This window comes from Cryptotermes secundus, unplaced genomic scaffold (assembly GCF_002891405.2).
Source record: "Cryptotermes secundus unplaced genomic scaffold, Csec_1.0 scaffold813, whole genome shotgun sequence".
NCBI classification, from domain to species: domain Eukaryota; kingdom Metazoa; phylum Arthropoda; class Insecta; order Blattodea; family Kalotermitidae; genus Cryptotermes; species Cryptotermes secundus.
Window position 1 is genome coordinate 125,561 of NW_019735471.1, and position 17,634 is coordinate 143,194.

Below are 17,634 nucleotides of genomic sequence, written 5' to 3' on the forward strand. Positions count from 1 at the left end.
TTATTTTTAATTTGTCGGTCGATGTTTATGTATTCAATGGACGAAGATTGTGCTGCCAAATTTTCTTTCTTTCCTCAGTATATTTACTGCCTGAATTACGTTTGCTTGAGGCATTGCAACAAACGTACCAATTCTCCTTTCGTTTTCTTTAATAAATGTATGTACAAAAAAGGTCTAGGCAAAGCCCATCCTGCCCCTAAACTTAGCAACTGGACAATTATAGATATACCTGCCATCTAATATTTATTTACTTAACTTTCATGATCTCTTATGTCATCTAGCGGCAGATCCCGTAACTATTAGCATGTTCAACTTCCTGCTGGTTGTTTTGTAAATCGAAGATTATGGTCAGGGATATGTCGCATAGGTCGGTAAATAAGTACCAACGTTACGTAGGAACCCGTCGCTTCCATCTTCAGGGTAAATTAGTCCCATCTACATTTGTCCTGACCGAAGGATGAAAGCAGTGATTTTGTATATTAAACGTTTCCCCTGGGTATATTATTTTCAGGATTCAATGCGTAGAATTTTCCTTGATAAATTGTTTATAGTGTACACATTTAGTCGTGTTTGCTAATAAGGTGACATTTGGTTCGTACTTAAGCATACGGAACTGACGGGCAGACGCAGCTTCTGAGCTTACCTCATTCGCAACCAAATAAAAACGTTCCATCCCACCAATGAGGTTTTCGCGTGCTATGCAATGGAAAGTGTAAGTCAGAGAGCTTCTCTTCTCACTTACATGTGCAAATATAAATTATCTTGCGACGCATATGTCCATTGCTAGGTAACGGCTCGGTAAACACGTCCCCGTGACACAAGCGCTCCACAATAAGACATCCCTTGTTAGGTAACGGATCGGTAGACTCGCGTTCTGGACAACAGTAGACGTCCATTACTAGGAAATGGAAGTGTTTTGTATGGATCAGCCTCGGGGCTATAGAAGTAGTACAGAACAGAATCAGATTACCCGTATAGAAGCGAGGTCGAATACCTCCACCGTGACCCTGCGAGTCGCAGGAGACGACACAAAAGGGAAGTCTCAAATCTGAGACAGAAAATATGGTCACGAGTTCCTAGGGACTCGGACCAGAGAATGACTGCTCTGGCTAGGACCAGCAGCAATTATAAACGACAGACCCGTCCTCTCCTCAGAGACGACGCCCCACAGAAACAAAACTGTAACTGTCAAGCAGTAATAAATATCTGGACATGAGCCCCAAATGGGGCTCGACATCAAGACTTACTGACTGTCTGACTTGTCAGTCGCAATGTGACTTTGACTTTGACAGAATCAGAATGGAGCGAGTCCTCGGCAGTCAAGGAAGAAGGCCTCGGCTGAAGATTGATTATGATTTATTGTAATTGATTTTAATTACGAGTGGATTGTAAAGAAGTGATCAGTAAATCGAATCATCCAATCCAAACCCCGTTTATTAGTCACGACCAGGTACACGTGACAGTATATTACTATGGAAATATAATAACAGAAGTCTCTTTAAACAAAAAATAAACTGTAATGGGAGGGGTTAAGAAATATTTTTATACGGTAAGAGGTCCCTTGAAAACAGTGTCCCTATCGTTTTCGTCTTTTTTCCCGGAATCAAAATCAAATTTATTAATTTATTAATTTTTATTCTTAATGTTGTTTAATAAAAGTTATCAGTATAAGATTTGGGTGGGGAGTCAGGATGGCGCAGTCTGTATAGCGACTGGATACGGACTGGACGAACAAGGGATCGGAGTTTCACTCCTGGTAGGGTGAAGAATATTCTCTTCTTCACGTCGTCTACACCGGCCCTGGGGTCCACTCAGCCTCCCATCCAATGGATACCAGGGGATCTTTCTCCAGAGGTGAAGCTGACCACTCACCTCCAACTAGTGCCGAGGTCAAGAAAACGTGGATCTATGTAACTATTCCCCATACGCCTTTATGGGTTCTTGATTACTTAGTTTAAGCATAGGAACAATTTCACCTTCGCCTTGTAAGATGTGAGTAATATTAACACACTTTCTATGACATTACTGAGCAAAGATATGCAGATAGTTCCAATGTATGTTCGCAGTACTAATATATTTTTAAAATTAAAAAAATTTACTGAACATTAGAAAAAGACGATAATGTTGTGAACACACAGGTAATAAGATCTAAGAGTTTTTGATGATGATATATATATTGCTACAAGTATTATGTTTTCGGACTTTATCCATCGTCTTGTCTATTTAAAAAAAATCCTGTTTCTTTTTCAAAATACAACGTTTCGGATTCTGTCCTCGTCCTCATGCAAAACTGATTCAGTTGGGTCCAAGGTAGAGCTAGCCCCTATCTGCGGACCGGTCTATTAAAAAATAGACAAGACGAAGGATAGTGTTCAAAAACACAGGTAATGCTGACAGCGGGGGGGAGGGGGGTTACATTTTTATGTTTATTGGGTTTCCTCTTTTCCATTAAAATCTCCTTTCAAAACTTCTCCCTTCCTGGGAGCTCTCAGCACACTAGCCGAATTGCAAAGTATACATTCCAAGTACCTGCAGTGTAAGTCCAGCACGGTTTAGCTTTCATTAACGCCTCTATCTTGTTAGGTCCCTAGTCCCTCCAAGGCAATCAAATCTTCAGTCTTTGTTTCATCGTTTGTTTCCTTTGCCGTATATCCCTATTTCAGTTTAGGTTTAAATTTTGCAAATTTGGTAGAGAATTTGCGTCCCAGCTGTCTTATTTGATTTTATCCCTCTTTGTTGCTTGAATAGCCAAATTTCAGTCTTTTACCTGTTTTAATTGTGAATTTGGTTTTTTGTATCCACTAACCGTCTCTTAGAGAGATAGGATTGGGTGGTGTGGACTGGATCGATCTGGCTCAGGATAGGAACCGGTGGAGGGCTCTTGTGAACACGGTAATGAACCTTCGGGTTCCATAAAATGCTGGGAAGTTCTTGAGTAGCTGCACAATTGGCGGCTTCACAAGATGATCTCAGCTCCATGGATGAGTGATATCTACTAACAATTCTGCTATTTGGCGCTGTATAGACTGAACCATTGACAGCGCCGCTAAACAAACAGAAACAAATAAGACTGATCTACCTGTTCGACGGTTGCGAAAATAAGTAGTTTGTTTACTTGTGCAAACAGCACGTCATTGTACGCTATTCACTTTTATTGACGTTGCAAGAACGAAGGATACATCGTAATTTATTGAGTCCAGTTACTGAGAAATAATTACAATTCTTTCGTAATGTATACAGATTTGTATCATAACACGCATGGGTGTCGGAAATTTCCGAGAAATTATATTTTCTGTCAATTAAAAATATATAATCACTCGGAAACTACTTTTTTGTACCACCTGATGGAGATAGTAAAAACAGCGCAACAGCTGATAAAAATAAAAGTGACGTCATAGGAATTTCCAGGAATTAAGGCCCAAGGAATAAGGCTCACTTAGTAAAATGATTGTCTTAAATACTGGGCAGCCTGGATTCGATTCCAGACAAGGGAAATATGTCTAAATCCACCCTGAGGCACATCCAGTCACCTGACCCTGACTCCTCCTTTTCCTTGAAGATGAAGGCATATTTCTTCAGCCACCCACCAGGCTACAGATTGTCGCAGTCCAGAAACTGCAATATGAGTAAGAGATCCTTGTCTAATGCATTTTATTTAAGTGTTAATTGCAACCAAGTATTAGTTGGTGTTTCTGAGAAAGCACAAGGTCAGAAAATGCAAGAGACCTTTTCCATGTATGTTCTTTCCTACTTTTCAAAACTGACTGGCCTTGATGTTCAGTTATTGCAGTTATGAACCCGTTGTTTTTACGTTAAGAGACAAAATTGTGAAAGTATACTTAAATTACGAGATCTGCAAAAGGAATTATAAATATTTCAAAGCCGTGCTGTGATATAGCACTACATTGAGAGCGTAAAATCTGATTTCAACGCCGCCTAAACTCAGTTAAGTTTTTCTTTCGTTCTTTTTCTAACTGACAATTTTTTGATACAAGTAAACCATTTGTTTTCGTGTAAGGTTACATTGACCTCATGTGATTGAGAATAAGAAATATTCTAGAGGCAAGAGGGCTCCTTTTTCGGTCACGGTAGCCGAGAGGTCTAAGGCATGAACTGTCTTCGCTCGCTCGGAAGCCGGGATCGTGGGTTCGGATCTGTTTCCTGTGAGGTACGAACTGAATTCTTATATACGTGTATTATTCCTATACATTGTCGGTCACGGTAGCAGAGCGGTCTAAGGCATGAACCGTCTTCGCTCGCTCGGAAGCCGGGATCGTGGGTTCGGATCTGTTTCCTGTGAGGTACGAACTGAATTCTTATATACGTGTATTATTCTTATACATTGCCGGTCACGGTAGCAGAGCATGTACAGTCTTCGCTTGCTCGGAAGCCGGGAAATTATTGTTGAGTGATGAATATACATCTCTGAAAAGTACACATAGCACTCGTTTGTTTGATCACCTTGAAGACGGCAAAACTTGCGCATTTTATTCAGAACTGGAAGTGTCGACAAATTTAAGAACATTGCTCAATACATTATTTCATTAAAATCCATTCCGAGGTTCTGGTGTTGTTTCATCCCTAGAGATACATGCAAGGAATGATATTCGTACTGAATTTAATATGGGCTCTGAAGAGATGAGACTGCTCTTAACGTACGTATGTTACTCTTCGGCTCAATTAGATAAATATTCACAGCAAGAAAACATGTTTGACGTAAAAGTTGAAGATCTCCATTAGATGAAGAATGCCGTCTTCTGCGATGTGGCACTGTGTATATATTGTGTAAACAGACGTTTCGGAGGAACATATCGCCTCCATCGTCAGAGTATAAACATCCGCAAGCGAGGAACCAGCGTGTCTGCAGCAACCTACTCACGCTGATTCATCCTATCCGATGGGCACTGGGGGGTAGTTCCCTAGGTAATTTTAATGATTTAAATTTCGGGAGAATGAACAAATAACCAGACGTTACGTAATTATACACTTTCATCTTATGCTCTCTGTGGAAGAAAAAGTGCATAACAGAGATACAACAAAAATCACACGAGCAGCATCACGATCCGTTGGTTTAAGAACCAACATAGCGGGATAATACTGAGATATTTTAACTTGGTTCTTTATATAATATCTTACTTTCATTTGTCATAACTGACCTTACTTTCTCACCAGACGCCTTCTTTCATACGTTTTTAGCAAAGTCATATATCGGTTCTTTGAACAGAGAATTTTTCGGATGGTCGAATGATTCATAGACCTCTTAACGGCACTATGTCAGCGTTACAAGTCGTTTAGTGTCCACTGAGATAGGATGGTGATGACTCGCTAAAGACTTCTGAAGGTCGCAATATTTCTTTGTAAACTGATTTTCTTTCTTCAATGGCTCTTCCAGGACATTCAAGGCTCAGACCTCTTATTCAATTTCGTAATCAATTTTCACAGTCGGTAGGACTTCTTGGACGAGTGATCAGCTCGTCGCAAGGCCGCTACCTAAACACAGGACAGCACAAACACAGAATAAACGCATACACACACCAAACATCCAAGCCTTGAGTGGAATTCGAACCCACGATCCCAGCATCTGAGCGAGCGAAGACAGTTCATGCCTTAGACTTCGCGGCTACCGAGGCCGGCAAATTGAATTATTAGAACAAGTAATAAAATATAAGTTTATATATTAAGTAAAGCTATCCCTGTAACAGACCATTGAGACCCATAGGGGTGTGAGATGCTGAGGGTCTCACACTATCTAGACAATCTGCTCACAGATTGCGGTGAGGTCAGCCTTACGCTCCGGCCGCGCTTTACGCCCCAGGAAGATTCCTGGTACTCATTTCTGTTAGAGGCTGAGTTGACCCCAGAGCCATAGCGCGGCTGGAAGAATTAGATCAATTGAAAATATCTACCTCATCGACCCTCGAACCTGCTACCTTCCGGTTTGTAGCATAGTGTCTCGACCAACTACGCTACCGCGTGCCCCCTTATATATTAGTTTTTTTTATAACTCTGGATTACTCTTACTGACATCAAAATGCAGAGAAATACGAAACCTAAGCACTGTCATCAGAAAGTACATGCGGTCGTAGTATTTGAATATCTGAGACGTTACTCATAACACGTCGTTAATGAACGTTAAGTTGCTTGAAGGAGTTAGAAACATTATTTAGTCACAAGTCATGGGAAAGGCACAGATGAACAATCCCTGTTCTCCCTTAATTAAGCTGAAGGAAAATTATTACCATCCAAGAGAGTTCTGCGCCGGTCACGGTAGCCGAGCGGTCTAAGGCATGTACTGTCTTCGCTCGCTTGGAAACCGAGATCGTGGGTTCGAATCCCACTCAGGGCATGGATGTTTAGTTTGTGTGTGTGCGTTTTTCTGTGTTTGTATACAGGTAGAGGCCTTGCGACGTGCTGATCACCCGCCCAAGGAGTCCTACCGAATGTGTAAGATCTAGAAAAACCGAAGTGAACGGAGAAGTTCATTGAGGTAGGCCTAGACCCACTGGGACTGTAGTGCCAAAGGGGGGGGGGAAGAGAGTTCTGCAAAAGTGAATGGTTCCTGTCCTTAACTGAAAGACACAAAGAAAGGACAAAATGAAGACAAATAAAGGAAATCAATTCTCCAGGAAATAACTGTACAAAAGGCTGAAGAAAGTAATGGAGGAATCAGAATGAATTTCAGGCTTGTGTTCAGTCTTTGTAGATGACGTAGCTGGGGCTAGACAACCATCTTGGCACTAACTGACTCGATGCCGCGCCATAGCTCAAGCGGTTAGTTGCTGGCTTCCCACCGCTACGGCCCGGGTTCGATCCCGGGTCTGGTCAAGTGGGATTTGTGGTGGACAAAGTGGCCCTGGGGCGGGTTTTCTCCAAGTACTTCGGTTTCCCCTGCCAGCCTTCATTCCGCCAAATTCTCCATCATCATTCTCACCCGAGACAGGTAGAATAGGCCAATCAGTGGCCGTCGTGCCGAATGGACCCAGTTGGGCTCCACCCCCCACTTAGCGAAACTGACTGACTCCTTGGAGCTGAGTTCTCGAGAAGCTGTCAGTTGTGCACTTTCTCGAGAACTTTCCAGCATTTCATACAACCCGAAGGTTCACTGTCGTTCTTACAAGAACCCTCCACTGGTTTCTATCCTGAGCCAGATCAATCCAATCAATACCATCCCATCCTATCTCTCTAAGATCCATTTTAATATTGTCCACTCACCTACGCCTTGGTCTTCCCAGTGGTCTCCTTCCTTCTGGCTTTCCCACTAATATCCTATACGCATTTCTCGTCTCCCCCATTCGTGCTACATGCCCTGCCCACCTCATCCTCCTTCACTTGATCATTCTAATTATATTTGGAGAAGAGTCAGGTTATGAAGCTCCTCCTTATGCAGTTTTCTCCAACCTCCTGTCACTTCATCCCTCTTCGGTCGAAAGGTATTCCTCAGTACCCTGTTCTCAAACACCCTCAGTCTGTGTTCCTGATTTACGAGTAATATCAGAGACCAAGTTTCACACCCATACAAGCCTCTCAGCAGAATCTGACTTACCTTTTTGTGACAGCTCCGAAGTTACGCTAGAAGGACAGATGTAGTGAATCTCTAATAGATATATCTCGGATTCAGAATAAATTATGAAGAAATTTATTTCAGAATTGACGTACATGTAACTGTGTAACGTTAACACAACACTTTAGTAAGTCTCAAGAAGTATTGAAATCAATGTCTGGGATGGGTAGGTATTTATTGCAAGAAAATGGCTCCTACAGATCTAGTTAAGAACGCTTTAGCTTCGGACTGTAGTGATATCAGTACACTGGAACATCGAACCACTGCCATTGTTTCTCCAGTGTCTCGTTCAATTCATACAGCTCACACCTTGACATCAGTATTCTGTAAAGAAACACACGTGCCATTACGTCTTGGTATCCGCATAGCAACAATCCGTGCAGCCACTTCTAGATTTTCTTCTTAACTCCATTATTTAAGGACGCTGTCAGTATCGAGGTTATTTAGCATCGAGAGGAAGGATGATTGATGAAAGTGGAGCAGCTGGTGGAAGGAGAATTCTGAAGCATTCTGAGGAAAAGCATTCCCTTCCTCTGCTACTAACCGCCTCAACTACGGCATGATTATTAATTTGAAATTCGGTATAAACATTTTTCCCATTTTTAAAACACGTTTCATAGTACATGATATGAAGATCACAGTGGCCGCGAGGTCTAAGGCAGGAATTGTCTTCGCCCGCTTGAACGCTGGGATCGTGGGATCGAATCCCGTTCATGGCATGGATGTCTGTGTGTTTGTATGTTCATTCTGTGTTTGATTTGATCTGTGTGTAGGTACTGGCTAGACCGCCTCTGTGGTCTAGTGATCAGCGTTCCCGGCTACAGATCCCAGGGTCCGGGTTCAATTCCCGGCGCTACCAGATTTTTGTTTCTGAGAAATAGTGTGTCTGGAACGGTGTCCACTCAGCCTCGTGAGAATAACTGAGGAGCTATTTCAAGGAATAGCGGCTCCGGTCTAGAAAACCGAAATTAACGGTCGTGGGGATTCCTTGCGCTGACCACGCTATACCCTCTACTCGCAAAATTCGGCATTAAATTTCGCCGACAAGCGGCGGTTTCTCGGTCGGCATAGTTCGCTTGCAGACTAAAATCACGGAGTATAGGCAGTGGCCTTGCGACTGACTGATCTCCCGTCCAAGGATCCTTCTGACTGTTTATAGGATTAAAAAACAGTGAAAGCGGCCAAGACTCAACAAAAGGACTGTACAGTATAGACAGATAGATAGTGATATATAATTTAAATGAGAACACAAAATTACTTTGAATATTTGAGGTTTGAAGTTTTCGAGGTGGTGACTGTGAAGATTATTGTCTTATCGATGTGTGACGCTGTGTAGTATGGTACATTGTTACAGACGTTTCTGAGGAAAGCAACTCTCTCCAGCTTCAAAATAGAATATAAATCTTAAATGTGGAGGCCTGAAACATCGGTTAATATACAGGCTATCTTAGTCCTGAAGAGAGCAACCTTATCTAGACATTTCCCACTGTCTAAATAAACATGACTAGAGAGGCATACTCCAAACTGAAGGACACGTGTTTGCCGAACACTCATTAGATTCTACCCTGATGTGTATTTACTGTTAATGCATATATTAGAAGGAATGCAGTGTCTGTCTCTTTTTCTTAATATCAATAAAATTGTAATCTTCTTACTACGTTTGATTTGTTTCATTCTGGTCCATCACACTAACAATTACAAATATAAATCACTCCGTCCAATGTGACCTGTAAGTTTATTACTACATGAAAACTTAACACCCTTACATGTTTCGGTCTCTGCGGACCATCTTCAGAGGGCAAACATCACTACAAATTGGAAACCACCATCACATAAGTTGTTTACGCGTAAAGTACGTACACTTATATGCTACAATGCATTGTACATAAAATAGAACATTTCACAAACACAGCAGTTTCCTGGGAATGTAAAGTTTTAAAAAAATTATTTAAAATTTCTTGATGCTAATTAAAAATTTTTGCATTGTCAATAATTAAAATTCATAAACCATGCAGGCTCGTGTTCGTCCTCCCATCGTCCCTCTTGTATGGGGCAGATATTTTGCCACCTGGCTATCTTGATGTGGAGGTTCTTTATATCTTCCAGGATAAAAAAATTTCATTAGCATCAAGAAATTTTAAATAATTTTTTAAAAACTTCACATTCCCAGGAAACTGCTGTGTTTGTGAAATGTTCTATTTTGTGTACTATGCATTGTAGCACATAAGTGTACGTACTTTACGTCTAAACAACTTATGTGATGGTGGTTTCCTATTTGTAGTGATGTTTGCCCTCTGAAGATGGTCCGCAGAGACCGAAACATGTAAGGTGTTAAGTTTTCATGTAGTAATAAACTTACAGGTCACATTGGACGGAGTGATTTATATTTGTATTTGTTCTTACTAAGTATATGAATCTTTGCATTAAACATTGCTCAGGAGAAGAAATGCTGCTTTAGTGCCATATGAAATGTATATCTGATGTAGAGTATTACCTCCATGGATTGACGCCATATAATCTGGTAGAAATTTATCAAGGTTTAAGAGGAACGTGCCGTCTTAATCTTCAGGGTTGAAGGAAAGTGTAAGGAAACAAGAAGGAAGGCCACGGCGTCACATCCTAAAAGACACTGTGCTCTTCATAGCCCTGGGCCTCAGTACCTCAAACCTCGCAAAACTGATATACTCTAATTAATGAACTGTGTTGTTCAGAATCGTCGTATTTCTCTATCAATGGCTTCACAGCTCTGATGGACCTTGGCCGCTTTCTCGGTTTGATAATACATACACAGCCGGTACGAGTCCTTGGAAGGGGGAACAGCCCATCGGAAGGCCCCTGCCTACACACAGAATAAAAGCACACAGACATCAATGCCTTGAGTGGGATTCTAACTCATGATCACAGCTTTGGACCGAGCCAAGACTGCTCATGCCACTATGATCGCCGCAGAGTCCTACTAGGAAAGCATATTACTTGCTGAACTGGTCAGTACTCGGCCCGCCTTTTATGGAACCCGAAATTACTTTACTATGTCCACAAGTGCAATGCAATCCATATTTTCATACCCCTGTACGTCTAAGTTAGATGTAATATTACCTCCTAATACACCCATTGATCACATTCGGATTTTCGACAGTTTCTTTTTTGTGTTTTTAAGGCGCAATTCAGTGGTTTTATTGGTTGTTATGTATGTATTGGTGAGTTTCGTGATAGTTGTGTGCAGTCATTTCCTGTGCGTGCTACATGATTCAATCACACTATTGTCCCTGAGTTATTCACCATAGCAGTACAAAGTGAGGAGTGTAAAATTTTCAATACGTAATATCATTCATTACTCTGTTAGTTTTACCTCACCGCCATCTGTGAGCCGTTTGTCTTGAAAATGTGGGAGCCTCGACGTCTCACAACCCTATGGACCTCCACGTCCTTTTACATTGATAGCTCAACCTTTTACCCTGTTACTTCTGTGTTAAGACCAAAACATTCTCCTGACCAATTTATTCTCAACCACTCTCAACCCTTGCTCTCTGTTTAGGGATAGAAACGAAATTTCATGTTTTAACTGAATGATAGTAAACATTTCCCGTATTTAGTCCGATCTTAATTTCATAATAATATAATTTTGATTTTATACTGTCATTTGATCATAAATTTCTATTCAAGTAGCTCCTCAATTATCCTTACGAGGCTGAGTGGACCCCGTTCTAGACCTAATATTTCTCAGAAAATGTGGCAGCGCCAGTGAATCGAACCCAGGATCTCTGGATCTGTAGCCAGGAATTCTGACCACTAGATCACAGATGCGGCTCCGGTCTAGAAAACCGAAACTAACGGCTGTGGGGATTCGTTGCGCTGACCACGCAACACCATCTATCCACCAAAGTTGGCACTTACTTCGCCGACAAACGGCGGTGCCTCAGTTAATATAATTCGCTTGCGAACTAAAGCCACAGACTTTGTTTTGTTTATACAAGGTGTGTCCCAAAAGTCATGAAATATATTTCTTTCCCGCGCTGCTACTGGTCGGAGGGCGCTGGAACCGGTTGGGTTAGGGGGGGAGGCCTTTAGCTTCACAGCGCGCCCAAGGTCAGTCTGCTCGAGCATCGGGGGCTTCAGTATCGCTGATTTAGTGCACCTGTGTTCTGTGACCACGTCACGGCGCGCGATGGTGGATACTTTCGAACAACGTTGGGCGGTCAAGTTCTGCACAAAGCTCAATAAAAAAGCTGCCGAAACTCACGAACTGCTTAAGCAAGCCTACGGGGAGTGCCAGAGTGCTGAATGGCACACCTCGGCTTCCCCGAAACCGAAGAAGGCGAAGATGAACAAATACAAAGTGAAAACAATGCTCATCGTCTTTTTCAACGCCAAGGGTGTGGTCCACAAAGAGTTTTTACCCCAAGGACAGACCGTCAACGCTCCGTACTAATCTAGAAAGATTAAGGAAAAGGGTCATCCGCGTGCGAAAAGACATCGCCGCTAACTGGCGGCTGCATCATGACAATGCTCCAGCCACACGTCTCTGCTCGTCCGTGAGTTCCTGGTGAAGCACCACGTGGCAACGCTGCCGCAGCCACCCTACAGCCCCGACCTAGCTCCGGCCGACTTCTTTTTGTTCCCGAGGATCAAGACTGCACTCAAAGGACGCCGTTTTGAAAGCATTCAGGCTATCCAAGCGGCCGTGACAACAGCTTTAAATGAGGTTCCCGTCGAGGCCTTTGAGGGGACGTACCGGGCATGGGAGAGTCGGTGGAAAAAATGTGTAGATGCTCACGAACAGTACTTTGAAGAATATTAACACTTTGTACTGATATCATCAATAAATTAAAATATATATATATATATCATGAATTTTGGGACACACCTTGTATTTCATCATAAATCCTTGAAATGTGCCATGTTGACTGACTCACCGGTTATATTTCTTACAGCTTATGATGGGATATTCCTTCTTGTAGCACTGTGTACCTAGTACGTCGAAGTAGGTTATTCCAACTTCCATAGATGTGAAGTCGTTATTCTTCTTCAGACAGTAGTAAAACTCATCGTCACACTTGCAGTGCAGTCTGAAAAGAGATATATTTTGACTGCAGTAGTAGCAGCGACGTTATTCTTGTGACTAAGTGCCATAACATGAAGTATACAAAGGACAAAAGTAAATCTCCAAGCGTTCTTAATCTCAACAGTAGCTGGAGGTGAACTGTCAGGTTTTTCTCCCGCCCTTTTAGTCCCGGGTACAGTAATTAGGTACGAGGATTGATAGCCGGTCTTGAAGTGGCAATAAAGACATAAGTCACTGGCTGTTTCGGTAATCAAATCACTATAGTCCGACCAGTAGCTAGTTACTTTCTGACAGTTGGTTGAGGCACTATGCTACAAGCCGGAAGGTCTCGGGTTCTAATCCCAATGAGGTGTAAATTTTCAATTTACCTTATCCTGCCAGCAGCACTATGGCCCTGGTGTCGTCTCAGCTTCTAACAGAAATGAATACCAGGAATCTTCCTGGAGGTAAAGGGCGGTCGGGGCGTAAGGATGACAACCTCACAGCCATCTGTGAGCCGATTATCTAGATAAAATTTGGGAACCTCGACGTCTCACAACTCTATGGGCCTCCATGGCCTGCCACAGGGATCGTTTTACCTTTTTATGTTTTTACGTTTTAAAAGTAGAATCATAAGAAAAATGATACATTGCAGATTATGGCTGCAAGATCTCTAGGCTTAAATTCTTGTACTTTATTCTGTGGGGAAACCTAAGAAACGAAGTATATTCATATAATCCTCACAAACATTGGATAGACTTAGGCACAGCCTTTGTGAGACAGTTGGTCTGTTGAGGTCATATAATTCAAACTAGTGCTAAACAGTGTGTAAGATTTGAGTATCGTGTCTCACGGTGTTGTCGCTTGCAGATTTACTTATACTTTTTCTTCAACCCTGAAGATGGGGGCGATACGTTCCTCCGAAACGTCGGTTAACACCACATATACACGGTGCCAAATCCCAGAAGACTGCATTCTTCATAGTGCTAAACAGTCTTTGTGAGTAACTTGAAGTTTGGTTAAGTGCCGATGGAGGACATTTTGAATACCTAGTGTGATGTTAAGATATTCTAAACGATTTCTTTATTTTAATAAATTCACCTCTGTGTATGCACGGCATATTAACCGAGAGTCTAGACTCCGTTTTCTCGGAAGGCGATGGCTAACAGGACAACGGTGAGGAGGACAGGTTTTTCGGTGTTTCGAGAAATATCCCGAATACTCGTATGCAGGCGAAAAAGTATCGTTTCAATGAATGGAGGAGATATAAGGTGCCAAGATTATATCTTGGGTGATCAGAAGAATCTTACCTCGTATAGAAAGAGTTGTTTGTAAGATTGTGTTTCGATTTCCAGGCTTCTATGCTATCAGGACAATTATCATGCTCTCTGCAACACTTGTCCGTTTCTTCAGACGATCCTAGGTCCGCAAAGTTGGCAGCGATATTCCCCGAACCACACCATTTCGTCCCTGTAAGTAAAGGAATAGGCTTCATTATTAATGGAACTTGAAAACCCGAGACTTGCCGAAGAAGAAGCTTCATAACGATCCTCCCAGAGGGAATTCCCCATTCAAAGATTAGAAAAAAGCACATAAAATAAATTTAAAGTACGTGTATTGCGGCATATTTGCTCAACGTAAGAACTGTGGAGGCAGAGAAGCAGCCGTTGCTATGTAATGGACCCTACATACGCAACAGAGGTATGCGCCACGTACGCTGTGACGTCACGAACAATAGAAACATTTTGCAAGCGACATTCTCTCTGGGAACGCGCCACTTTCGCTACTATGCAACTACTGTACGCTAAACACATCTCTGCAGCAGTGAATCAAAACGCAGCAACAGAAGAAGCGGTATTCTCTGTGGAGCCGTCCCCAGGCTATATAACGAGGATCTCACGCAGCTATAATTAGAATTGAGTCGAGTTCTTTAGTTGGTAGTTGCAGCAGAGAATAGAATCCAGTCGGCAGTCGAAGGCGATTAAGAATAAATAGTAAGAAAGGAATTAGATTGTATAGAGAAGACATTTTGTGAAGTTGGTATAACTACTGTGTTGAAATCCGTTGCCAGGATACGACTAGAGAAAAATACACATGTGAAATTATTATGGCCCCTGGCAGACAATGTTTGGCGAATGTATATGCATTCGTTGTTTTGACTGCTTTTTGGTTTCATCATTCAAAAATGAAACCCAGGTTTCATCATCTGTTACTCGTAAACAGTGATTGAGAAATTCGTCGCCAGCTTCATGGTATAACTAAAAATTCCAAGCCGTAGCAATTCTCTGTGTTCGTGTGCACCCGTGAGAATTTTCGGAACCCACCTCGCGCAAAACTTGTGATAGTCTAGCCTGTGACATTATCACAGAAGGCTGCGTGAAATTTGTGGAAATTCACACGAAAATTCTGACATTGCGAAGCGCCGTCTTTCACAGATTTTCTGGTCAACACTTTAAACTAGATCATCACTCACTATAAATGATTGACCACTTCGCTCTTCATGGTGAATATACATTCGCCCATTTTTTAACATTCTACAATTCCTTCACTCATCATATTTTGGGTGTAAACCGCGCATAATTCACGATAGATTTCAGTAGCACAAGTGTTTTTTGCGTGAAGAAAGCAGATAATAGCGCGAATTTCGCAGCTGGTGAGATTATCAAACGCAGGATATATCATAACTCATATGTAGAGACAAGAACAAACACTAGGTAACCAGTCATGTGATGGTTTACAAGCCAATGAGTCATGTGACTCTACCTCGCATGCGCGAGCTCTACCCCGCTCCTACATTAGTTGCCTAAATAAACGGAGATTACTCTCCTAATAGCCCTCGAACAGGAAACAAATTAATGACGAACCAATTCCACTGATCAGAGAACTTCTTGGGAATCTGATGCCTGCAATCTACATGAAATGGACGTAGGCCTATTACCAAATACATACTCATACTCATACTCATGGAGCTGAGCCCTTCTGGAGGAGCCGCCAATTCTGCAGCTACTCAAGAATTTCCCACCATTTTATGAAACCCGAAGATTCATTACCGTGTTCACAAGAGCCCTCCGCTGGTCTCTATCCTGAGCCAGATCAATCCAATCAATACCATCCAATCCTATCTCTCTAAGATCAATTTTAATATTGTCCACTCACCTACGCCATGGTCTTCCCAATTCTGCAGCTACTCAAGAATTTCCCACCATTTTATGAAACCCGAAGATTCATTACCGTGTTCACAAGAGCCCTCCGCTGGTCTCTATCCTGAGCCAGATCAATCCAATCCATACCATCCCATCCTATCTCTCTAAGATCCATTTTAATATTGTCCACTCACCTACGCCTTGGTCTTCCCAGTGGTCTCCTTCCTTCTGGCTTTCCGACCAATATCCTATACGCATTTCTCGTCTCCCCATTCGTGCTACATGCCCTGCCCACGTCATCCTCCTTCACTTGATCATTCTAATTATACTTGGAGAAGAGTACAAGTTATGAACTTCCTCATTATGCAGTTTTCTCCAACCTCCTGTCACTTCATCTCTCTTGGGTCCAAATATTTTCCTCAACACCCTGTTCTCAAACACCCTCAGTCTATGTATCTCCCTTAATACCAGAGACCAAGAAATACATACCTGGAAAAATTAAACTAAATCTTGGGTCGTTCTTTAATCCTCCTTTCCAGGCAATAGACCAGCCTTCGCTTCTATGTGGCCAGGCTGTTGTCATTAATAGAAAAATCAGCAGCTGATGCCAGTGGTTATGATGCTTCATGGCAACTAGAAACATGACATACAAGAAGAGTACGTGAACCTAACTTCAAATGAATATTCAGGGGAATCCGAAGCACCTTAAATTATAATTATTGTCACATGTTGGGTGTATAACGCTGTATTGGATATAGCGAATTTTATTTCACATTCGCTCTTACAATCACACAAATTACAATCTGACAATTACTGCCATCGGCAGTATCACAAATACTACACTGCAAATGCTGGTTGACTGCCTGGCTTACTCGTAAATCGTAGCTCGAGAACTAACTCATAACTTGAGAACTCGTTCAGTGCTGACTTAAGAACTGCCTGTGAATAGTCTTCGCTGCTCCTTATTTAGCCTCGTTCCGGACAACACAGAAAACAGCCACGTAATAGGCACCACTGTTGTCTGCCGCCGTGGTAGCCGATAGCCTAGCAACGCTGTTGGGAGTTGTTTACCGCTACGTAGTGACTGCGGCATCCCGTGTTACGTCACCGCTGTTTACTCGCTTTGCCTAGCAACCGCTGTTTACTCGCTTTGCTTAGCAACCAGCGTGCTGGGACTCGGTTCACTTCGGCTCCGCTTGGCACGTCACGGCTAGCGGGGAGAGAGGGGCGTCATCCATAGCTCAACATGTCACATTATTTTTTTATTTATGATCTGAGGTTTTCACTACGGTGACTATGAAGAATACCGTCTTCTGGATTGTGGCGACTTGTAGTTATTGTGTAAACCGATGTTTTGGAGGAAAGAAAAGTAAAAAAGCTATCCCTGTACCAGGCCATGATGGCCCATAAGGTTGTGAGACGTTGAGGGTCCCACATTATCTAGACAATCGGCTCAAAGATGGCGGTAAGGTTGTCAGACTTACACGCCGGCAGCGCTTTACTCCCCAGGAAAATTATTTAACTAATTCCTGACGCAGCCTCTAACAGTAATGAGTACCAGTAATTTCGGAGGAACGTATCTCCTCTATCTTCAGGGTAGAAAATTTGTGAGCGAGGAACCAGCGTAAGCAGGTGGCTGCAGCCGCATCCCAGAAGACGATATTCTTCATCTTCTTGTTTTATACCACTCTGTACGGGCGATATAAGTGAACGTCTGGAGTTAAATTCGAATGAGAAAGCAGATTGGAGAGTTGAGGTCCTCACGGTGGTGATTATGGAGAGCACCGTTTTCTAGGATTTGGCGATATGTAGTGTGATAGACGCTTACCGTCATTTCGGGGGACTGTACTGCCTCCATCTTCAGAGTCGAAGAGTAAACCAGTCAGTCA

General features: G+C 42.4%; 1 protein-coding gene across 1 annotated transcript; it reads right to left on the reverse strand.

The window, feature by feature from the left end:
* Positions 1-7,735: 7,735 nt before the first annotated feature.
* On the reverse strand, positions 7,736-16,347 carry LOC111869415 (phospholipase A2). Its single transcript, XM_023860932.2, has 4 exons — positions 16,235-16,347; positions 13,913-14,072; positions 12,475-12,627; positions 7,736-7,885 (listed from the first exon to the last, which is right to left on the reverse strand). The coding sequence occupies exons 1-4, from the start codon at positions 16,326-16,328 to the stop codon at positions 7,801-7,803; spliced, it is 492 nt and encodes a 163-aa protein (XP_023716700.1). The 5' UTR covers positions 16,329-16,347; the 3' UTR covers positions 7,736-7,800.
* Positions 16,348-17,634: the final 1,287 nt, after the last annotated feature.